The sequence below is a fragment of the Botrytis cinerea genome, chromosome 7 (genome assembly GCF_000143535.2).
Source record: "Botrytis cinerea B05.10 chromosome 7, complete sequence".
Classification (NCBI taxonomy): Eukaryota; Fungi; Ascomycota; class Leotiomycetes; order Helotiales; family Sclerotiniaceae; genus Botrytis; species Botrytis cinerea.
In genome coordinates, this window is record NC_037316.1 from 2,472,715 (window position 1) to 2,493,754 (window position 21,040).

At 42.7% G+C, this 21,040-nt stretch overlaps 7 protein-coding genes across 8 annotated transcripts; 3 read left to right on the top strand and 4 right to left on the bottom strand.

Annotated features, from left to right (window-relative positions):
* Window positions 1–5,589: 5,589 nt before the first annotated feature.
* Window positions 5,590–7,156, bottom strand: BCIN_07g06660 (hypothetical protein). The gene is made up of 2 exons (XM_024694251.1): window positions 6,746–7,156; window positions 5,590–6,680 (listed from the first exon to the last, which is right to left on the bottom strand). The coding sequence occupies exons 1-2, from the start codon at window positions 6,866–6,868 to the stop codon at window positions 5,844–5,846; spliced, it is 960 nt and encodes a 319-aa protein (XP_024550040.1). The 5' UTR covers window positions 6,869–7,156; the 3' UTR covers window positions 5,590–5,843.
* Window positions 7,157–8,791: 1,635 nt separating this feature from the next.
* On the top strand, window positions 8,792–9,781 carry Bcaim1. The gene has a single exon (XM_001549732.2). The coding sequence runs from the start codon at window positions 8,975–8,977 to the stop codon at window positions 9,509–9,511; it is 537 nt and encodes a 178-aa protein (XP_001549782.1). The 5' UTR covers window positions 8,792–8,974; the 3' UTR covers window positions 9,512–9,781.
* Window positions 9,782–9,934: 153 nt separating this feature from the next.
* BCIN_07g06680 (hypothetical protein) lies at window positions 9,935–12,443 on the bottom strand. Its single transcript, XM_001549733.2, has 2 exons — window positions 11,949–12,443; window positions 9,935–11,897 (listed from the first exon to the last, which is right to left on the bottom strand). Exons 1-2 carry the CDS (start codon window positions 12,370–12,372, stop codon window positions 10,294–10,296), a joined length of 2,028 nt encoding a protein of 675 aa, XP_001549783.1. The 5' UTR covers window positions 12,373–12,443; the 3' UTR covers window positions 9,935–10,293.
* Window positions 12,444–12,733: 290 nt separating this feature from the next.
* BCIN_07g06690 (hypothetical protein) lies at window positions 12,734–14,188 on the bottom strand. The gene is made up of 8 exons (XM_024694252.1): window positions 14,053–14,188; window positions 13,964–13,991; window positions 13,842–13,907; window positions 13,697–13,736; window positions 13,556–13,634; window positions 13,180–13,496; window positions 12,998–13,083; window positions 12,734–12,929 (listed from the first exon to the last, which is right to left on the bottom strand). Exons 1-8 carry the CDS (start codon window positions 14,053–14,055, stop codon window positions 12,790–12,792), a joined length of 759 nt encoding a protein of 252 aa, XP_024550041.1. The 5' UTR covers window positions 14,056–14,188; the 3' UTR covers window positions 12,734–12,789.
* Window positions 14,189–14,283: 95 nt separating this feature from the next.
* On the top strand, window positions 14,284–16,117 carry BCIN_07g06700 (hypothetical protein). 2 transcript variants are annotated; one of them, XM_024694253.1, is made up of 2 exons: window positions 14,284–15,908; window positions 15,959–16,117. In XM_024694253.1, the coding sequence occupies exons 1-2, from the start codon at window positions 14,576–14,578 to the stop codon at window positions 16,090–16,092; spliced, it is 1,467 nt and encodes a 488-aa protein (XP_024550042.1). In that variant the 5' UTR covers window positions 14,284–14,575; the 3' UTR covers window positions 16,093–16,117. The 2 variants fall into 2 exon arrangements, with proteins under 2 accessions (XP_024550042.1, XP_001549785.1); XM_001549735.2 differs by having other exon boundaries at window positions 14,284–16,117.
* A 1-nt stretch (window position 16,118) lies between these two features.
* Window positions 16,119–18,680, bottom strand: BCIN_07g06710 (hypothetical protein). Its single transcript, XM_024694254.1, has 2 exons — window positions 17,171–18,680; window positions 16,119–17,115 (listed from the first exon to the last, which is right to left on the bottom strand). The coding sequence occupies exons 1-2, from the start codon at window positions 18,444–18,446 to the stop codon at window positions 16,148–16,150; spliced, it is 2,244 nt and encodes a 747-aa protein (XP_024550043.1). The 5' UTR covers window positions 18,447–18,680; the 3' UTR covers window positions 16,119–16,147.
* A 38-nt stretch (window positions 18,681–18,718) lies between these two features.
* Window positions 18,719–21,014, top strand: BCIN_07g06720 (hypothetical protein). The gene has a single exon (XM_024694255.1). The coding sequence runs from the start codon at window positions 19,129–19,131 to the stop codon at window positions 20,770–20,772; it is 1,644 nt and encodes a 547-aa protein (XP_024550044.1). The 5' UTR covers window positions 18,719–19,128; the 3' UTR covers window positions 20,773–21,014.
* The last annotated feature ends 26 nt before the right edge of the window (window positions 21,015–21,040 follow it).

The following is a 21,040-nucleotide window of genomic DNA, read 5'->3' on the forward strand; positions in this document are numbered from 1 at the left end:
GAAAGTGGGATAAGGTTATAGCGTGGAAAAGTTTGCGAGACATAACAAACTATGAGTGAAAATTTTGTCAGGGCTTGAATGTTGATTGATGCATGCCCTCAACTCCTAACCCTAATCTTCTCTAGACGACGAAATGAGAGATTCATGTGTGCTCCGTATATGGATATGAAGCGTGCAGTAGAGAGAATCGGGAGTCGGGGAATGGGGATTGGGGATTGAGGAAAGGTCCAATTTCCACCCGCAATGTGCACGGGCAGTATAACCTTCACGGCTGTACTCGGATTGAGTCGGTTTGGAGACAAAACGGTCTTATGTATGACAGAAGTATTGGGGAAAGGACCGACTCTGGTGGGTATGGAGAGTTTCAATAGTTGGGCATACGCGCCGTGGAAATTGGGTTGAGGATTGAGTGTGTTGGGGAAAGGGCCGATTTCGTTACTTCCCCAGGTGGATGTATGTTTCCGTGTGTCATATTTTAACGTGAGATAGGAATGCGGAGCGGACATCGTTGCAGGACTGAGAAGCGGAATAGTGGGCGAATTGGGGAAAGGGCCGATTTGGGTGGATATGTCAAGAGGGACACACGGCATCGTACAGTGGGAGCGGAGCCGGCGGGGTGTTGTGAATTTCGGGCTCATAAACTTGCAGATATGAAGGATCATGGGGAAAGGACCGAATATATGCAAGTGCAGAACCTGGAGTACGTTTGATGGGTATTGGGGAAAGGGCCGAATACCATAAGGGAATTATGTCAAGATAAGAGTGGAATTGAATGAAGGGTCAGCCTGGTTTTTGGTTCGAAGAGAAGTGCCGAGTGGCTCTTGAGACGAACTGTTCTGCTAGTTGAATAAGAAATTGAAGGCTCCTTTGTACACTGAATGACTTTCGTTGATAGTGCAACACATATCAGATGATGAGTGACAACATTTGATAATGAATTGACAATAATTCCTCAGTAGGATGACCGGATGGCTTCAAATTGTCTCGCAACAACAGATTTTGCAATAGTAATTGGCCAGAAACACTGGAGAGTTGCTCAGTATGCCTTTGGAGATTTTAAATGCAACTATGTCTGGATGTAGGAGCTCTCGGAATGAGATAGAAGGAAATGAGAAGTAGTTCTGCCGTGATGGCCGTTGCCTATGATATGCTTGCTTGTGGTGATTTATAGACATTCAATATCACATCATTCATTTACTCTTCTTATGTAATGAGTTTCTATGATGTTTCTGTTTACCGAGAATCGCTTGTCTAAACGATTGCCCTCTCCCCTATCTTCCAATCCGTTCAAATATATGAGAATACTCTACGCATTAATTCCTAACAACTTACTGCCCACTCTAAAACTGTTTTACATCCATTCTATATAACATATGACTGCTATAGACCCCACAAGCCCATATCCGCACGACATACCATCTCGACTTGGGGTCTTACTGATGTAAGCATAAAAGTGTAAAGTTGATCCAAGTAAAGTTGAAGGCTCTTAAATCGAGAACGCTTTTTTAATACATGAATCCATGTGACTTAATAACAGCTTCCAAAGATTATGTCTTCAAGGTTTATATCAAAAACAAATATCAAGTGCTTTGATAGATCGACTTTCACAATATAGATGAGCAGATGTGATACTCGTTTTGAAACTGTTAACCACAATATCTATATTACTACGGAGCTTGTCTCAAGGTCCCAATTATTTCTCTTCATTTTTTCCTCTAAATTAATGAGTGGTAGATAGATGAGATACTTGCCCCTAGATTGCTTTCCCTATTATCAAAAGCTACCAAAATTGAGAAGTTGGACGATACAAGTTAGATGTATAGCCACTAAAAAGCGAAACACATGACAAAATCTGTTATACAGAGCTTTCTGTGAGAACACTTTGTACAATGCGTTCTTTGCGGACTCAAAATATATCTCAAAATATGTGAGTGACGTTCGTAGTGTTTCATCTTGAGAAGCAAGCTTTTGCTTTGATCACATATTCATTGTTAACCTGTTGATATCTTTCATTTTCTCTGGCCTCTTTAATTCAAGTGAAATCAGAACAGTGTTCTTTTTTTCTAGTGAGTGAAGAACAAGGAAGAGAAGTAAACAGACAATCTGTTGATCGTGGTTTGTATTTTCAAAGCACTATCGTGCACCTTCTATATAATTTTATTCCAATTAACAGTGTTTCTTTGACCATTGTAGTCACCAATGAGAAGAAATTCCTCTGAAGTAGGTCGAAATTATGATATAACAAGATTCCCTCTTTCAAAATGAAAATCTGCAACAAAAGTTCTTGTGTTAAGTTGCATTCTAGAGTATAATGTTCTAGATACTTAGATTCAAAAGTGGGAACTTGGGTCGATAAGCATAAAGATGAGTCTTAATTTTATGTAGTGCATGCATCACAGAATCAGAAGGTTTCTTTTATCATCATCATCATCAATAATCAGTTGGATACCTCAAAACACTAATCGGAGTGCTAGCAAAAAACAATATTATCTCCTAAAACTTCTTCCTCACACTCCGCTACATTCTCGGACACCTTGCGGAGTTTTGGAAGATATTTCTGAAACCCGAGTGCTCCGGCTTCCTCATCTTTTCTGAAAGTTTTTGAAGCGATAACATTATTATGTGTATCAATACTACCCTACTATCTCAGATCAATCTCCGCGCGGAGCCATCATACTTATCAAACGAAACTCCGCGCGGAGTCAACTTTTCTCTACCTTCTTCGTGGCTTCACTAAAGGAATTGCGTTATAATCAAACTCCGGAACTTGGGGCCGAGTATCGGGGTTTCGGAACCGAACTGATTGGTTAATGTGTAAACCAGTGCGGTATAATACATCACAATTTGATCGATTTCATGGTCTGTGGTCTCTGCAATATTAACCTTCTATGAATAGATACAGGATCAAGTAGTGTATGATGTCAGTCAGTCTTGATCAAAGGAGATGTGGACCCGGATGGAAGCGAACCAAAACCGCAGTTTCAGAGATAATTTCGAGATCTACCTTGTATGGGTATTGTCGGTGGAGAGGAAGGCATGAAGGGAAAGGCAAGTATGTACCGAGGTTGAATCATAAGATTGTGGGAATAGCATGAGTGATTGTAGAGATTAGACTGCATAGGGTTTCTATTCAGGGCCTTGGCTTGGATGCAAGAAGGGTCTATGGGGAAAAGTGTATCCAATCGACATTTTTGATGCTGTGGTCTTAGTAACCAACACATTCCTTTTGCCAAATGCATCAAAGCGGGCAATGAATATAGTTGGAAAAGTTTCCCATAAACGAAGAGGGCATCAATCTTTAGTGAATTATTTGTATCCTAATTAGGGATGAATCTATGCTGAGCTTTATACTGGAGGAGGAATTATCTCTCTTGCCATTTTCGCTGCCACTATATTCAAATAAGCTTTATTTCAAGTTACTGGTCTGCACGGAGTAGCGAGAATTTTTTTCTTGGTTCAATATGTCTTGCTGCCCGGACAAGAAAATTTCATTTACGCTAGTTCTCCAACTGATTTACCTACTGTACGGAAATTTCTACAGGCATAAGGGAATTGGCAGACAACAAGCTTGTGGTCAAGATGCAGTACTACTCCAACATGAGAAAGATACTTATGGTTTGAGTCAGGATTCGGTCTTGGATGTCATCAGTGTTGGGTCACAATACCAGAACACAACATAGATAGTTACCTTACAACGAAACAAGATACGATGATAGTGAGATACTGATTGTAGAATCCTAGTATACCGGGAAATGTATATTGACAAACGGCAAATTGTGGCTTATCTAGATTAGCTACAGGTTCACATCTTGCAGCTCCTCATCAATCAACCCCATTCCCCCGTATGTCTTACTTCCCCAGAACTCCAGACTCCAGATTCTTCATCGATGTGCATTCGGCATTTCCAGAAAGTTCTTCATGCCCAAATCACTGTTCTCGATGAAATCTCCAACACACATATTACCAAACTACGGTACTACCACTTTGTCAATAATTCATGATCAATATACAGTACCACGTATCTCTATCTCCACCTATCTGTGCTGCACCCCTCGCTCACGTGCAGAAGCGTGATCGTGCTCGGTGAGCCACGTAACCAGGCGTGAACTATGTGCAGCCACGTAGGACCCCACATGTTCATCTATTAATTTCTAACCACACTCGTGTTTATTGGGAGATATGAATACCTTGATTCGTATTTCCGCATTCAATATTTGAAGGCGAGTGAGTGAAGAAAATTCATGCTATTATGGGCTTTTACAAATTTGAGAAGGAAGTTGGGTTACGATGCTGAAATGCTATGCGAGCCCCACTATGTATGTACCCTAGTCGTACATATGCGACTAGACGAATTCTGCAACGTTATGTTGTATTGGGAAGCAATGGTCAATTTGTATGCTACCTGCAGTGAATGAAAAGTGTGTTTTGGGAAGCCTAGAAGGTGATAGTACCCACTTGATATAGTGAAGTGAAATGGTCTAGATGATACGATTTGATATATTCTACATGAAGAATATGCACGACGTGCTTTTGCATTACAGCAGGAAGCTAGATTGTGTAATTATTGATATAAGTACATAAAAATTTGAAACATACTTATATTATCTAGTAAGCTCAAGATATGCGGCCTACAATACCCCCTCTTCTTTGGAATAGAATAAGCCAGCATAAATTCACTGTGTCTAGCTATTGCACCCTGCATAAATATTATGTTGGAAGACACAGAGTCCCTTAATCCTGCACATAGTCGTGCGGCTAAAAAGTAATAAGTAGTCGACTCCGAGGCTAGATGCACATATCACACAATAGTAACCTACAAGAGGACTAACCTGAATTCCTTGGTGGCGAAGTTGCATCCTTTCTGGCAGCACGAGTACCAATCGTATACCGTCGATCACTCGGGAAGAAGTAGACTCACCTGCATGCATTGAAGTAGGCAGGTGACTTTGGCATACAACACTTGCATATATGTAGATCCCAAGAAAGACCCTGACCCTGACGTGGTTATAAGCCTCAATGAACCTTCCTATGTAGGAATCTGACCTAAGCTTTTTTGCCTCAAGTCTGCTCAACTAAACTGATAACACTTGGCCGATTCGGTTACAATAATGAAACATCAGCTATGCGAGATGTAAATATGCCTTTGATCTCACAGGCCCGTTAGTATGTATTATGTCCGAAGACCGCCACTGTCGATCCGTATGTTGTCTTGACTTGAACATCTTGCATTGTATTCATATCACGGGAACATGCAAGGTCAGCCAATGACTCGCTGGATATGTTTTTTACTCAAATTTACGCTTAGAGGAATACTATGACCTTTCGCAAGAAGTGAACATGTAAAACAGTACTTTATGTCAGCGAGTGTTGGAGTCGATGACTGGGTTAAATCGATCATCTAATGAATACCAATGATACCTGAAAACTAAGATAATAATAACATTCAAGGAGACTTCAATATCTGACAAACTCTATAAGTTGTTTCCCAATTTCGTATAAGATTAAAATGAAATGAATATATATATATATAGATATGTAGATATGTAGATACAGTAATGAGAGAATCATTCAACCGTCACTGGCGTTACATGAGGAGCCAAAAGAAAAGAATTGCACACGGCAATGAGAAATCATTCAACCGTCACCAATATTACACATTATATGAAAAATGAACATACATATTATATGTATATACGGCAATGAGAAATCATTCAGCCGTCACCAGTATTACATGGAAAAGAAGAATGCATAGTACGTACGGTAATGAGAGAATCATTCAACCGTCACTGGCGTTACATGAGGAGCCAAAAGAAAAGAATTGTACACGGTAATGAGAAAATCATTCAACCGTCAAGGGTACAGAAAAAACATTCACAGCCCATTCTGTGAGGATATGCATGGTCGAGACGACGGCCAGAAAGAATCCATCTTCGTTTAATTTCGGCCATTTCTGTTCTCATCTCCTCATCTAATTTAAGGAGTTGCTCTGCTGTAAGGGGAGGTCTTTCCCATGCGTCAAGGGGGGCACCTCCTTCTTCGTCGTCCTCCGAATCATCTTCGGTATCTGAGGCATTGCCACCATCTGGGACAATATCTCCGACTTGAACATTGTCTTCGTTTGTGACAATGGCTTTGACTTGAACATTGTCTTCGTTTTTGACAATGGCTTCGACTTCAACATTGTCTTCGTTTGTGACAATGGCTTCGACTTGAACATTGTCTTTGTTTGGGACAATGTTTGCTTCCCCCTCGTTTTGGACAGCGGAAGAGCTCGCTTGCTGAATGGCCCCATTATTGTCACCATTGGCAGCGCAGGGGGCATAAAGTGCACAGAACCCTCCACAGTGCGAGAAACCACAGTCATAATCGTTAAAATCCTCCTCTTCAAGTCTTCCATAAAAAGATCCATTGAAAGGAACGAAGGGCGGGGTGGAAGGGTCAAAGGTAAAGGTAAAGGTGCGTGCACCAGAAATTTGGCCATTCGCTGCGGTCCTATCCCAAATACTTTTGATAAAAGCGCGGTTTCCCGAGAACCCTTTGCCAGGAACAGGCATGACATCGATGCGGAGAACAGAACCTCCTTGAGAAGAATCAAGTCCAGTTCTAGGTTGATCAACTGAGCTAGCGATTGGAGGTCCTTGAGAAGGACCAGGCGCACCTGCAGTTTGAGAAGAAGATTGCTATATAAAGTTTATCAATACTAATTCAAGCCGTGAACGGGTACCAATAAGGTTTGTATACTTACCGAAATTTTGAACATGTAACGCTTACTTGCGTCATTGATGATGGCCTCCAAAGGTCTGACGGGTCTTTGGTCCATCGATTCATTATTGGGCAATACGCCGCCAGAGTTCGCCATGGTTTTCATTTGTTATTGAATCTAGAGAGTTTAGAAATGATGGCAATTAAGATAATTAGCTTTTGATTGCTGGCACTTCAAAGATTTTTATGTATGGATGAAGTTTTAATACAGTATAAAAAAAAGTTGTGAAATTTTGAGAAGATGGCCATGAATTTATAGGCTCTACACAAGTTCAAATGGAAATCCGGGGAAACTCTGAACTAAAATCTAGCCAAGAAAATGACGTTTATCTGTACTTCATTAAGCTACTTGGCTTGATCTAAGTAGAAATCTGGTGCCATTATCTGATTTTGCGAAGGTTAAAAGTGTCGTGTGCACAAAGTAGATAATTGTAGTTCTCTTTGGAAGATGCCTAGTGTGTTCGGGGTGGCATTATGACCAATGGGAAAGTGGTCGTACCTGAATATTGTATCTTCCTGGAAGTAAATCAGGTTTGTGGAAATTCTTTCCAACATGATTCTTACTCAATTGAGTAGTCGTTGTGTGAATCAGTTCCGTAGTGTAAGAATCTAGGGATTTGACTTGTACAGAAATCTATACTACGAGAAAGTCAAGTCCTACCATAAGATCTGCTGGAAATGATGCAATGATCTGGCCAAGGGAGAAGTAATGTTATACATGGGCTACACTTTCTCGAAAGTCTATCATCATTTCTGGAACGGATTTACAATTGTTAACTTGTTTGATTCTGGTGAGTTTGTCATAGATGAATCCCGTCAGAAGTCAGTCATAAATCGGTTTATCTAGCGCCGATGTTTGATACGAAATTTCGATGTTTAAACTATGCCACCGCTACGATGGCAGGCAGGTTTTTCTTGGGGTAATATCAGGTGATTTGGCTGGTTCACGATCAGGCCTATCTGTCCTCTCGATCAAGTCGGAACAGAGTTTTAACATTGAGTGTTGCTCTAGTGTCAATGTCACTCGTCTTGGAAGTTGTTCAATGGGTATTCACTACAGAAGAAAAAACGAATTTCCTTAATCTACATACCAAACCATTCGAATCAATTCGAAATGAATAGCTTGAGGGTTCTGACAATATTCAAACAGGGCAACAGGTGAAGAAATCCCCATATAATTTACTTGTAATTGTATATTTTGGCGGAATACATTGACCACTGGTGAAAGTCATACACAGCTTACGTCTGAAAGCTTAAAGTTGAGAATTCCGAAGAGCTCCATCATCATTTTCTATTAGCTTTCAGACCTTTCAATTTTGAAGCTTCATTTACTTGTTTGATAGATGTGTTTCAGGGATTATCCATTCCTACACCAGGCGAAACCCAGCCCCTGCCTCCGTAGGGCTCATTCTTTCATGAAAAAGGAGAAAGGACAAATAGCACACAGAAGCATAAAACCAAATTGACGAATTTTTGCTAACTATAGGAGACAAAAGGTCTAGACTTCTCCCGTGTCCATCTCCCATTTGAGCAAGACGATCCCAGAATCATTATCTGTGAATTATAGATTTGAAGGTCTTCCTGACGGTGACCTCAAGGACCTTGTGTAGTGAAAATCCGCGCTTAAAACTGTAACGCGAACCGCTTATAGGAAATTGAATTTCACTAAAAGAGCGCTAGAAGGACCGGACTTGAACAGGACGAAGTTTTCCATGCTTGTTTAGTGAATCACGTGGATTTAAGCACCAAGCCTATGCAGATCATCGAATGGCAAAGCACTAGCTTAATCTTCCCAAAACTATTCAGGACTTGAACTGGCCAAGAGATATGATAGATTGTGAGCATGAGAGCACAGCTCAGTCGTCTGGACACCGTATGTAGTTGAATTAACCGAACACTTTGAGGTGCCGTAGATGCTTACATTTCAAGAATCCCCATTGGTTCATGCGGAGTGTGGGTCATAATGACTAATCAATATCCATGACGCTGATCAATCATGAACCTCGGAAAATTATATTTCTAAATATTTGAACCGTAGCAGTAGCAATTACCGTACACAACGACGCCAACAATCCCATATAAGCACACAACAAATCACAGTTGATATTCCAAAATCTTTCATAATATAAGATTCACACATTCCTTCAATCAACACGCCCAAAGCCAGCGTGTATCTCCAATTGAATCTAAACATCCATAACCCCTCCACACCATGGAAAATCCCGTCCTTTCCGGCCTTCGCTGTCTGCGAACCAGAACACTTCTTCGAAACACCTCGATCTCAAGATACTCAAACCTTCATAGCTCTGCCACCCGCGCTGCACAAAGTACACGTTCATACTCTACTCCAACAATCAGTTCACCCCGCACTCTTGCACAAAGCGGAGCTCCTTGCCCCTCATCAGCTTTCGCCCGCCTTAGATTCTACAGCAGTGAATCCTCTCCATCCACAATCGAAGGTACCGTAGGCGAAGGTGCAGATGGAGCTGCGGCAGATAAACTCGAAGCACCATCTCATCTCGACGAAGCAGAGAAGAAGATTTGGAGTTTATTATACAACGAAATTGCGCCCACAAAACTGCAGGTGCAGGATATAAGTGGTGGATGTGGAAGTATGTATGCGATTGAGGTTGTTAGTGAAAAGTTTAGGGGCTTGAATATGTTGAAACAACAGAGATTGGTCAATAAAATACTGGGGGACGAGATTAAGGGATGGCACGGTGTACAATTGAGGACTAGTGTGCCTTGATTGGAGAAGGGGAATTGACAGGAGGCATTTGAATGGTTATAGAGATATGCATAATGCTGCATTTGGCAGGCTTGTTGCATGAAAGGAAACGTGTAGATCGGGTCGAGGTGGCCTGGGCATCTGAACATTGGAAGATGACAATTCTATCGTGTACAATATGGACTGAACACGGGAATATCGGAATGCAGGAATAAAGGAAGTAACGACGGAGTGGAATTACTTCTAATAGGATGAAGCTTAATGATAAAATTCAAGATACTCCTCTCTCCATTGTCTGCTAGCGAACCGAGGGCATCGATGTTTGTTCCCAGGCGGTTGAACAATAGCCAATTATTGTTCTTCAGGACACTCCAAGTATCAAAACTCTTACCTAAAGCCCAAAATCCTCAGCATCCACCTAAGTTTCCCTATTCTCTTCGTTGGTGACGTTTTTTTGTAAACTGTAAGTTATTGCACTGCTGTAAAGTCTTAATTAAGGACTGCTCACTCAATCCTAATTCTCCAGCCGGATTTACACCACCGATTCACTGTGATCTAGGCCATTCCTGATATTGATCACATCCTCATTCGGCCTCCTCGCCTAGATTATACTGGTTGTTAATGGGCATGATATGAGTGAGTACTACAGTGACGGATCTTGACTGGAACAGTTTTGACCTTTGTAGGTGGGTACAAAGGGTACCCTGTTCAGGTCACATCTTATTATGAATCATAGTGTCTCAGCCCTTCAGAATTATAATCTGTAAAAAAAACATCATCCCCTTGCACATCGAATCCAAAGTCTATGAAATTTTCACACGGTACTTTTGCGCATATCTTCCAAACACAGATGTGAACTGGGCATATCCCACTCGAGCACACTTCCAGTGTTTTGCCGTCGCCCCTTCCACTTTCAGCGCCAACCCAAGCCCAGCAGTCCCATTTTTCTCCCACAAATCCATATTCCCCGTCTGCAAAAGCGCACAGCATAATAACATATCATCCTGTGCTTCTAGCGCAACATCGAAAACAATCAATCCAAGTGCATCACCAGTAAGGGGATCCACACAATTTCGTCTCCCATATGTGTGAGAGCCCTGTCTGGTATTGAATAAAAACGGTTCCACAGGTGCCGTGCGAGCCATGATGATATAAGCTGATATCTCAACACTCCCGCTTTTTACAGCGCCGGTCTTGAAATACGAAACAGGCTGCGCCTCAGCATGAATGAGTTCTGGATCTCGGAGCGTGGTACCGAGTTGTGGTTTTCTCCAATGTCGTGCATTTGCCTCATAGAAAAGTACAGGCGCATCAAGACTTGCCCAAGACCACGAAGGCGCAACATATTCTTTGTATCTATGGCCTGGCCGTCGCTGGATTTGGTTTTCATCGCGACACCAAAGTAAACTTGCCCAAGGATCAGTTTTGAGAAGCCCGGCAAGGTATGCGTCGCCTGCTTTATCGCATGCAATACCGTAGAATGCGAGGAGTCTGTCTTTTGGGTATGTTAGACTTTTGTTGGAGTATTGTTCGATCAATCGGTACCAAAGTGTATACCATCTGTAAGGAGGATGCTTGATGAGCTGTTCGAGACCTTGTGATCGGGTGTTGGGGTTACTTTTATTGCCTAGACATTGCCATATTACGGATTTTGTCGTCAGCTTTACTAGTCTGCTGGAAAGTAAGTCTTCCTGGTAGCACCAGCCTCGACTGTCAGTTGGTGGAGGTAGTGGTGTATTTCGAATTTGTCCATTTGGCAATATATAAATTGTAGATTTTGAGGAACCATCTTGCAAATCAAGACTGGCAGCACTGTTTCGCAATGGATTTCGGCGATTTGTAATACCGCCGTATACTGAGCTAGATGCAGCTACGATGGTCATAACAGCACTTCCATAGATGGAAGCCATATTAGAAGCCTCAAACTGCCAATCCTCTCCTGAATCTTGAAGGATACACATACTATCGATCCAGATATAATGCTCTCCCAGTTTGCGAGTCAACATAACTGCATCATAAAGCGTCTGTGGGAGAATTTTGAGCGGGATCTCGGTCGAAAAGAGCGGCATAGTTGTAGTGGTCAATTGCCATGGTGCATTTTTAGGTGTCATTCCCCAGCAATAGCTGAGAACCAAATATCCACCTTTGTAAAGACACTCCTGCCCATCCACAAGTTTTGGCAAATCGCCAGAATTTTGAGAACCCACATAAATGAGGCGAGTTGGTGCCATTACCATTCCGTTACGCCCGGATACAATGTTGACTACATCGTGTCGCTGTGATGCAGCAGATGAGATGGGAAACATCACCCGATCGCATGTTGACTTGTGATTTTCCAAACAATGACTCAATGATTGCTTGGTATATCTAATCGCCCCTTCGCTTTCTTCATATGAGCTGATCAGATCTTGAAATATCAATCAGTAAATCGAATCTTAATTTCTGTACGACATCTTACCCTTAAAATTTCGTGCATCTTCAGGCACCTCCGCAGCATCCGAGACATATTTGACATCAGCTATTGGTAAATATTTAAAGTCGGACAATTTGTCTTCAGCATGCACCTGTAAGAAATCATTTGCCCAGGTACTTTGATCGGGTAGAGATGCAAGGTCCACTGTCAAGACTACAGTTTCGGCACCATCGCCGCCAATGGCTCCACGCTCCAGGAATACTGCTTGACTTTCAAGTCGATGTTTGAAAGGCTCCCGGACGGCTTCGTATAGCAAAGTACATGTGTGACAACCTCTCGAAGCAGAATTCGCGAGTTCAGAGAAACTCGGCCAAAATTGGTGAGGGTCGTTGAGTGTTCCATTTTGGAATGATGTGTAAGGAATCGCCTGACATGCTGTGCATATTGGCCAGGGCGTTCTCAAAGCCATGTTCGAGTGAAGCCAGAATTTTACAGATCTTGGTAGTTGAATAAAATTTCTTGAATGACTTATATATATTCAGATTAGGTAGCCATCTCGATGCTAAGCTGAGTTGCAACAACAATAAGGCTGAGCCGAGGTTACGCCGGGATGGCTTGAACAAAGTGAGACATGTGAGCTCAGCTTAATATGATCACTGCATAGGAACTGAATTTAGGAGCTCGCTTGGGTAGGCAGATTTGCTTGTTGTATTGCATGCTGCAGCAAGCTTATAATTATCTGATGTCGATAGGCGAGAATCTCGCTAGATTATTACGTTAGTAGATGGAGGGGGGAGAGACCAGTACAAATACACTAGGAATAACCGAATTGGTCTCTTCTTTCTAATGCCTCCGTTGATTCTATGGTATATCTAAGCTATATAATCTACCAGCCCAAATCTATTTCCCACTGCATCTTGATGGGTTTCTTAATGTTCTCAGGAGTCTGATCTGGATACTTCTCGGCAATAAACTTCGTCACTTCTTCAAAAAGAATCTTATAGGCTTCGCCGCTGAAATGGAGACCTGTATCATTTATTAGTCACCCGTATATTGCTTTGAAATTTGACCATGGATGTTGCTGGACTACCTACCATCGTACAGAAGTTTCGTGAGCTTTTTGTCAATGCCATTTTCTTCAAGACCTGGCATCTCAGCAGGGTCATCTCCTTCTTTCCAGCTATTTAGAAATCCGTGTCAGCTCACAGCTTCTTGTTCCCTTGATATTCCATGATTTCTGGAGTTTCCAAGAATAACCATCCAACCCTTGACTTACCCACAAGCCCCCATAATTGCACTCCAAATATCCACAACACCAAGTCCCTCTTCTTCTCCAACCCTCTTCACCGCATCCCTATATTCCCTTGTCCAACTAACCCGTCTAGGTTCATCAGAATTTGCCCAATCAATATTCATGATTCTTGATGTTGCCTCATCAACAGGTCCCGGCGTTACAAGAATGATCTTCGGAGAGTGAGCTTGAATGAGAGGGTGATAAATAATGGTCTTGAGATTACTGATGAATTGCGGAAGAGGTACATGTTCTTTTGTAGAGAGGCCTCGATTGAGATCATTGGCACCGAAGAAGATGAGCTGATCTATATTGGCTTTTTGCTGTGGATGTGACTATCGGAAATGGGGCTGAGACCTACCAGTAAACGAACTTTGGCTTGAGAAGGGGAAGGAAAGAATTCCGGGAGTATCTCGAGTGCATGATTGGTGGTATAACCACTGCGAAGGTGTATTAGCAGATGTTTTGAATCTCTATATAGGTAGAATGCTTGGGCTTGTACCTAAAGCCTCTATTTATGACATCAAGTTTTCTGGCATATGCTAAATGAGTAGGCAGTATTAGTGAGTTTTTCTAGAATTGATCTTGGAGCGGGGATTTTCATCGTATCACCAAGATCTGCCAAAATGAAAGACTTCAAACCATACCATTTTGGATTGCAGATGCAAATGAGAATCCATTTGGTTCATTTGAGCACTCAGTGATACTATCACCTGATGTAATTTATCAGTATTAAATGTCATGGCAGAAAAATCTTGATGCAACCAACCAAACAGGATGAACTGGTCATAAGGCGCCTGCACTGTATATCAGAATAAGCTCATCATGTGATTTTCATCTATTCCAGAAAGCACTCACCATCTCTATCTTCCAAGCTTTCTACGAACGAATTGCCCAATCCTCTAGTAAACTTAACAAAAGAAAAGTATCTCAAGAACCGCACAAATCGACAAGACACCTCGGGACCGAAAACTTGTTAAAAGTTTCTATCTCCAAGAGAAGTACAGCTCACAAATGCACAAACGAGCCGCTCCCTATCTTAATAACGTACGATAAAACTGTTTTATCCAAATAAAGTAACAATTAAATGCATCGGGGATCATATCGATTTAGCCTGTACTAATCCTTGTGTTTGAACTTCCACCAATAAAATGGTGTGGGGGTGGGACTACCCCGCCTTCGTTGTGGAGCGCGCTGGTAAGACAAGAGGCTGACAAAAGAAATCGGTTAGAGGAAGGTGGGGGTGAATGGCCAGAGTGGTTGTTCAATAGTAATTGCTGTATTTTCAAGTAAAAGGTCGAGATAACAGAACTCAAAACTCTCTCAAACAAGTCACCTAGGAAACCATTCAAAGCAAGAACCTGATACGGTGTCGGCCACAATGTCCATCCCAGAAAATCTCAAAGATCTCAAAGACGTACTACGTCCCGACTTTCACTTCGGTTACGCAACCGCTGCACCGCAAGTAGAAGGCGCGTGGAATGTCGATGGCAAAGGAATTTCCATCTGGGACAAATTCGGTCACACACCTGGAAAAGTAAAAGACTCTAGTACCTGCGACGATGCTGTTCTCTCATATTACAAAACCGCCGAGGATGTCGCCCTCATGAAATCCTACGGCGTGACTGGATATCGGTTTTCGCTTTCGTGGTCGCGAATTATCCCTCTAGGTGGAAAAGATGATCCAATTAATGAAAAGGGATTGAAATACTACAGTGAGCTTGTGGATGAACTTCTGAAAAATGGCATCACACCTTTTGTAACTCTCTTTCATTGGGATATTCCTCAAGCATTGGAGGATAGGTATGGTGGGATGTTGAATAAGGAGAAATATACTCCTGATTTTGTGAGATATGCGAGAGTTTGCTTTGAAGCGTTAGGTGATAGGGTTAAGAATTGGATTACCTATAATGAGCCGGGTGTCTACACATTGGCGGGATATGCAGCTGGTGTACATGCGCCTGGACGGTCATCAAATCGAGAGTTGAATGAGGAGGGAGATTCGAGTACCGAGCCTTTTACCGTTGGACATACAGAGTTGGTAAGCCATGCTTACGTGGTGAAGATGTATCGGGAAGAGTTCAAGGAAAAGCAAGGTGGAACTATTATGATCACTTTACATGGAAATTACTCGGAACCATGGAACGAAGATGATCCGTTAGATGTGGAAGCCGCAGAAAGAGCGAGAGAATTTGAGATTGCGTGGTTTGCAGATCCAGTATACAAGACAGGTGATTATCCGGCTAGTATACGTGCGCAACTTGGAGATCGATTACCAAGATTTACGGAAGAGGAGTCCAAATTGGTTTTGGGCAGTTCAGACTTTTATGGAATGAATAGTTACACGACTTTCTTTGTGAAACATCGAGATGGCCCGGCAGATATAAATGATCATTCGGGAAACATCGATAAGCTGGATACTAATTCTAAAGGAGTGGTGAGAGGACCTGAGAGTGATACTTATTGGTTGCGAACATGTCCGGATGGATTCCGAAAGCTTTTGAATTGGATCTGGGCTCGATATGGCGTTCCTATCTTCATTACCGAGAATGGAACTACGGCGAAAGGTGAAACGGCACCAACTGACGAAGTTTTGAATGACAAGTTCCGAATTGATTTCTTTGAGGGGTATATTGGTGCACTAGCAAGAGCTGTGAAAGAAGATGGGGTAGACATCAGATCTTACTTCGCATGGACCTTTACGGACAACTGGGGTAAGATCTCGCGAATTCTAATGATTACATGTGACTGACTGGAAATTTAGAGTGGGCTGCTGGATTTACTGATAGGTTCGGAGTAACCTTCATAGATTTTGAGTCGAAAGAGAAAAAAAGATACCCGAAAAGGTCTGCAACTGTTATCAAGAGCCTCTTTACCCATATGATTGAAGGTAAATAATCTTAGGATATGGTATGCGAATCCAATGTATATAAATGTATATAGAATTCCGAATTTAAATTATTCGGTGATCTCCAATGCCATTTATCATCACAGTCTTGCCCGGAAGTACAACCTTCGCCATACGACCAAGTCGCGAGTGTACCAGGACCTTCGTTAATACGCCTTCGTTCCAAGCAATATCAAGATCGAATCCAGTTCTTGCCTTAACGCCACTTAACTCTCCTGATCTCCACTCTTTAGGGCAGGCTGGCAAGACTTGAATGGTATTAATTTGATGTGACTGTATTAGCATTTCGACAATGCCAGCACACCCACCAAAATTCCCATCAATCTGGAAGGGAGGATGTACATCCAGTAAGTTGGGCATCGTACTGTCTTTCAACAATCTAAAAATATGACCCAAAGAGCCATCCGCATCATGTAACCTGGCATGAAGGCAAATGAGCCAGGCTCGACTCCATCCTGTATGGCCTCCACCATTCTCAGCTCGACGACGCAGCGTAACCTCAGCAGCAGAAGCAAAGTCCGGTGTTTCATGAGGGTGAATAGAGTTCCCTGGATAAAGAGACCAAAGATGCGACGTATGACGGTGGCCCGGTTCATGCTCTTTGAAGTCTTGAAGCCACTCTTGTAGTTGACCAAATTCACCGATTTCTGAAGGCGGTAATTTGTCTCGAGCTAATTTCAAAGGCTCGGTGAGTTCATCCTTCATCTGCAGTGAATCGACAGATAACAGGAATGCCTCGAAGAGAGATTTGATAATCTGTATATCGATAGCAGACCCCTCACACAAAACACCTTTCTGACCTTTAAGGTCGATGTAAGAGTTTTCCGGCGACAGAGACGGATTAGTTATTAGATAATCTCCACTTGAATCTTTGACAAGAAAATCCAAAATAAATTGGACACTTCCACGTAGTACAGGAAACATTCTTTGAAGGAATTTTAGATTTTGATCGCCTCCAAACAAATGTCTCTGCCAAATATGAGTACAGAGCCAGGCACCACTCATGGGCCACACTAAGATTGCCTTAGCTAAGTAGATCATTGACGTTAAAAACTGGGGGTGACTCACGTGTGCCTGGCATCCACCGGTCCTGAGGATTTGTATCAGCCCAGATATCTGTGCAACTATGAGATGCCCAACCACGACACCCGTACATCACTCTAGCGGTTTTTTCCCCACGATTTGCCATCCGTTCAAGCATATCGAACAATGGATCTTCACATTCTTCCAGATTACAAACATTGGCTGGCCAATAATTCATCTGTGTATTGATGTTAATCGTATACTTAGAGCCCCATGCAGGCTGGAATGATGGATTCCATAGCCCTTGCAAAGTTGCAGGAAGAGCTTTATCTCCTGGTCGACTACAGGATATAAGAAGATAGCGGCCGTAGTTAGCATACAAAGCTACCAAGCCAGGATCTGGACTGGTAAGAAGCCTCTCATTTGTTGGTATGTGAGCAGCATCGGGAAAGAGTCGAAGTTTAAATCGCCCATATAGTGAACTGTAATCCTGGACATGTCTTTTAGAAAGATCGGCATGGCTATGCAGCGCATTCCTTGCTTGAATCAGAGTTTTAGCTTCCACATCTGTATAGCGAAATGTTGTCTGTGCAGAAATAATGATTATAGCCTTTGAGGAGTTCACAATAACACAGTTCCCCACGGTCTCAACATTACCATCACCAGCTAACTCCTGAACGCTGACAACGCAACAGAAATTATTGCTGTTTCGTCCACCTGGTGTACCGTGCATCACTATAGTCCCATCTTGCGCTTCAATAGAGTCGACGAACTCATCAGTAGCAAATTCTCGATCGCTATATCTTGATAATCGGATGGTGAACTGCGCTTTCTCGGATGACTCCAATTGAACCACCAATACATCGTCAGGATAACTAGCGAAGACTGTGCGTTTGTGTCTAACTCCAAGATGCTCATACTCCGTGGTCACATTCGCTGTTGACAGTTCCAGTCCCCTCCAATATTTGCTTACTTTTGCTGGGTCGTGCCCAAGATCCAAGGTCAGCGTTCCGAGTGGTTCATAATGGCGTTGACTGTGAGGAGTGGCAAAGAATGCCTGCTCAGCCAATTTTTCCGCTTCTGTATGGTCGCCTATCCGGATAAAATGTCGCAGGCGGTCTAGGTTTCTGAACGCGTCTTTCGGTGTGCGATCTTGGGGACCGCCATACCAGATTGAGTTCTCATTCAATTGAAGCGTTTCCCTTGATATGCCACCATAAACCATTGCACCCAATCGGCCATTGCCAATTGGCAAACTTTCCGACCACTCCTTTGCAGGTGACGTGTAATGAAGGGTTCCTTCCAGGTTAGAGGAAGCCATCTTGGATGTTCAAACCGTGTTGTCTAAAATCCTAATATTGAGACATGCTCTAGTTATCAATTTCTCAGGGTGGCCAATGCTGTCCAAAGGCGAATGCGGTCAGCTTCGGCGTATTCTCTTCCGCTAAAATTCGCTTTTCATCCAATCGCTTTTAATCTGACGACAGGGATCAATTTAACCAGAAAGCTTGTTCACGCATAGACAATAGCCTGAGCAAATATCTACAAATCCATCAATAGAAATTGCTCGTTCAACGAAAAGTCCCAATTGTTGGGGTTGCGGAGAAGAGATAATGCGGGGAGAATCCAGGTGACATCGGGTGGTAGCAAGGGCCGTTGTCCCGCATGAGAAATGTGATATGATTGGTTGGAACCCGAATGAATTTTCTTATATAACCATAGTGAATATCATAGTTAATTTTTTGAAGAAAACGACAGGATTAATACGGTTATTGTGGAGTGGTGGCCTTTGCGAGTCTCCCCTTACGCTACCCACTCACCTCCTTTGCTCATCAAGAATACCTCAAAGGATAGATCTCCTATTTGAAGTAAAGCCTCCACACAAAAGTCTCTGGACTGGCAAATAGAAAGAAGACAACTTTCGAATCGTCTTCGTAGACTTCCCTGAGCACGCGAATCTGACCTTCATCTCGAAGAAGTTCACTATCTGAAGTAGGAGCACAATGGCACCTGGGTACGATAACAAGCTGGAGCCGGTTGTCTCAGAAGGCCTAGGGGACTTCAAGCATGCCGAAGAACATGTAGAGGAAGTCACCATTGCTCGTCTAACTGAAGAGGACTTGTTCCTATTATCTCAAGAATCGCTACAATTCAAATCATGGACGTCGTTTCGGATCTTCTTGATGATGTTCGTCCAAGGCTGTGGTGCCGCCGGATACGGTATCGATTGGGCCGTCATTTCTGGAATCAATGCCTTCAAACCTTGGCACACCTACTTTGGATTCGGCACAAGCGGTGTGACCTATGGTACCTTGAACGCGTTGATGACTATCGGAACTATTTGTGGTGCTCCATTCATGGCCTTTGCTGATATCGTCGGACGACGAGGCATCAATTTTGCAGGCAACTTTATTGTCCTAGTTGCATCTCTTCTGCAAGCGTTTGCGGTGAACATGCCAATGTTCATGGCCGGCCGTTTCTTTTTAGGATTTGGTTCAGCACTTATGTCCAGTCCCCAGTACGTCGCGGAAGTAGCCCCAACGCATCTCAGAGGTCGACTTGTTGGGCTGTTTGGAGCTTGCTTTCAAGTCGGAAGCTTGTGTATGAACGCCGGATTGATAGGCTTAGCTCGTATTGAATCAGATTGGTGTTGGAGGATTCCTCTGGCATTGGAAGGATTGTTTCCATTGATCGTGTGTTTGTTTATCTATCCCTTGACACCAGAATCACCACGTTATCTCATCATGAGGGGTCAAATGGAAAAGGCCAAAAGGGTCATCGCCAAGATGCACACCACAGAAGGCAATAACGTGGATCATCCGTTAGTCACCATTGTTGCGAATCAGATTGAAGAATCCCTACAGAACGAGCGACAAAGTAATCATGCTTGGTGGGACTACCGTGTGCTATTCCATGGCAGACCGGCGCAGTATAGAGTGTTAGTTCTTATATTGTACTCAATCTTTCAACAGTGGAACGGTGGCGGCATCATTGGGCAATATCTCGTACCCGCTCTAGACACTGTTGGAATTACAGGAACTATTGAGCAGCTGGGTATGAACTTTGGGTTGAATGCGACTTATCTGGTGTTTACTGTCTGTGGTTCCTTCATAGTCGACAGATTCCGACGAAGGACCTTGATTTTTTCTGGATTGATCAGTTTTATTCTCTTACAAACAGCCGCTACAATAACCTCCTGGCAATACACATTGACCGAGAGCAAAGTGAATGCTGGACTTGTTGTAACCTGGCTTTTCTTGTTCCAAACTTGCTCCTCTTTGCTTATCGCAACAATGCATAATCTTTACCCTGTTGAAGTTCTATCGCTTGATATGAGAGCGAAAGGTATGGGTTTGTATGCTCTAGTGCAGGGTGCAGCTGGAACAGTTCAGAATTACGGCATCTCGGTTGGAATTCAAAAAATTGGATACAAGATTTGGGTCGTGTATGTTGGGTATAATCTCATACAACTGGTCCTCTCATATTTCGTATTCCCAGAGACCTCTGAATTGACTTTGGAGGAGATTGATACTGTGTTTGAGACGCCAGGCGTCAGACCGGTAAAGATGTCCCTTGATATCCAGAAGGCGAAGAGAGAGAAGGAAAGACTCGAGGCTCAAGGATTATCTAGCGGTGTTCAGTATTGAGGAGAGCCAGCATAAGGAAGGATACCATGATGGTGTATCTGAAGGGGTCCGTTGTTAGGTTCTTTCAAGATAAACACGAATTTCATTCATCGATTTTTCAAACGAAGGCCCTTTGCTACCTTTCTGATTGATTGTAAACAATGGCACACAAACTCCATGAGAATCTGTAGAGAGTTTATATATAATTATCAGAATTATGTGCTATTGAACGGACGACATAATGAATTGTGAGAGTTATTTCAGAAAGAGAATTTGTTTCTAAAGATGC

Coding starts and splice junctions, on each gene's coding strand:
- BCIN_07g06700 (XM_024694253.1), top strand. CDS start 14,576: ATGTCCATCCCAGAAAATCTCAAAGATCTCAAAGACGTACTACGTCCC. Junction 15,909..15,958: donor GACCTTTACGGACAACTGGG/GTAAGATCTCGC, acceptor CTGGAAATTTAG/AGTGGGCTGCTGGATTTACT.
- BCIN_07g06680 (XM_001549733.2), bottom strand. CDS start 12,372: ATGGCTTTGAGAACGCCCTGGCCAATATGCACAGCATGTCAGGCGATT. Junction 11,898..11,948: donor AGATGCACGAAATTTTAAGG/GTAAGATGTCGT, acceptor TGATATTTCAAG/ATCTGATCAGCTCATATGAA.
- BCIN_07g06720 (XM_024694255.1), top strand. CDS start 19,129: ATGGCACCTGGGTACGATAACAAGCTGGAGCCGGTTGTCTCAGAAGGC.
- BCIN_07g06710 (XM_024694254.1), bottom strand. CDS start 18,446: ATGGCTTCCTCTAACCTGGAAGGAACCCTTCATTACACGTCACCTGCA. Junction 17,116..17,170: donor CCGGTGGATGCCAGGCACAC/GTGAGTCACCCC, acceptor AGGCAATCTTAG/TGTGGCCCATGAGTGGTGCC.
- BCIN_07g06660 (XM_024694251.1), bottom strand. CDS start 6,868: ATGAAAACCATGGCGAACTCTGGCGGCGTATTGCCCAATAATGAATCG. Junction 6,681..6,745: donor GTTACATGTTCAAAATTTCG/GTAAGTATACAA, acceptor AACTTTATATAG/CAATCTTCTTCTCAAACTGC.
- Bcaim1 (XM_001549732.2), top strand. CDS start 8,975: ATGGAAAATCCCGTCCTTTCCGGCCTTCGCTGTCTGCGAACCAGAACA.
- BCIN_07g06690 (XM_024694252.1), bottom strand. Junction 13,737..13,841: donor TGCATCTGCAATCCAAAATG/GTATGGTTTGAA, acceptor CTACTCATTTAG/CATATGCCAGAAAACTTGAT. Junction 13,084..13,179: donor GCAATTATGGGGGCTTGTGG/GTAAGTCAAGGG, acceptor ATTTCTAAATAG/CTGGAAAGAAGGAGATGACC.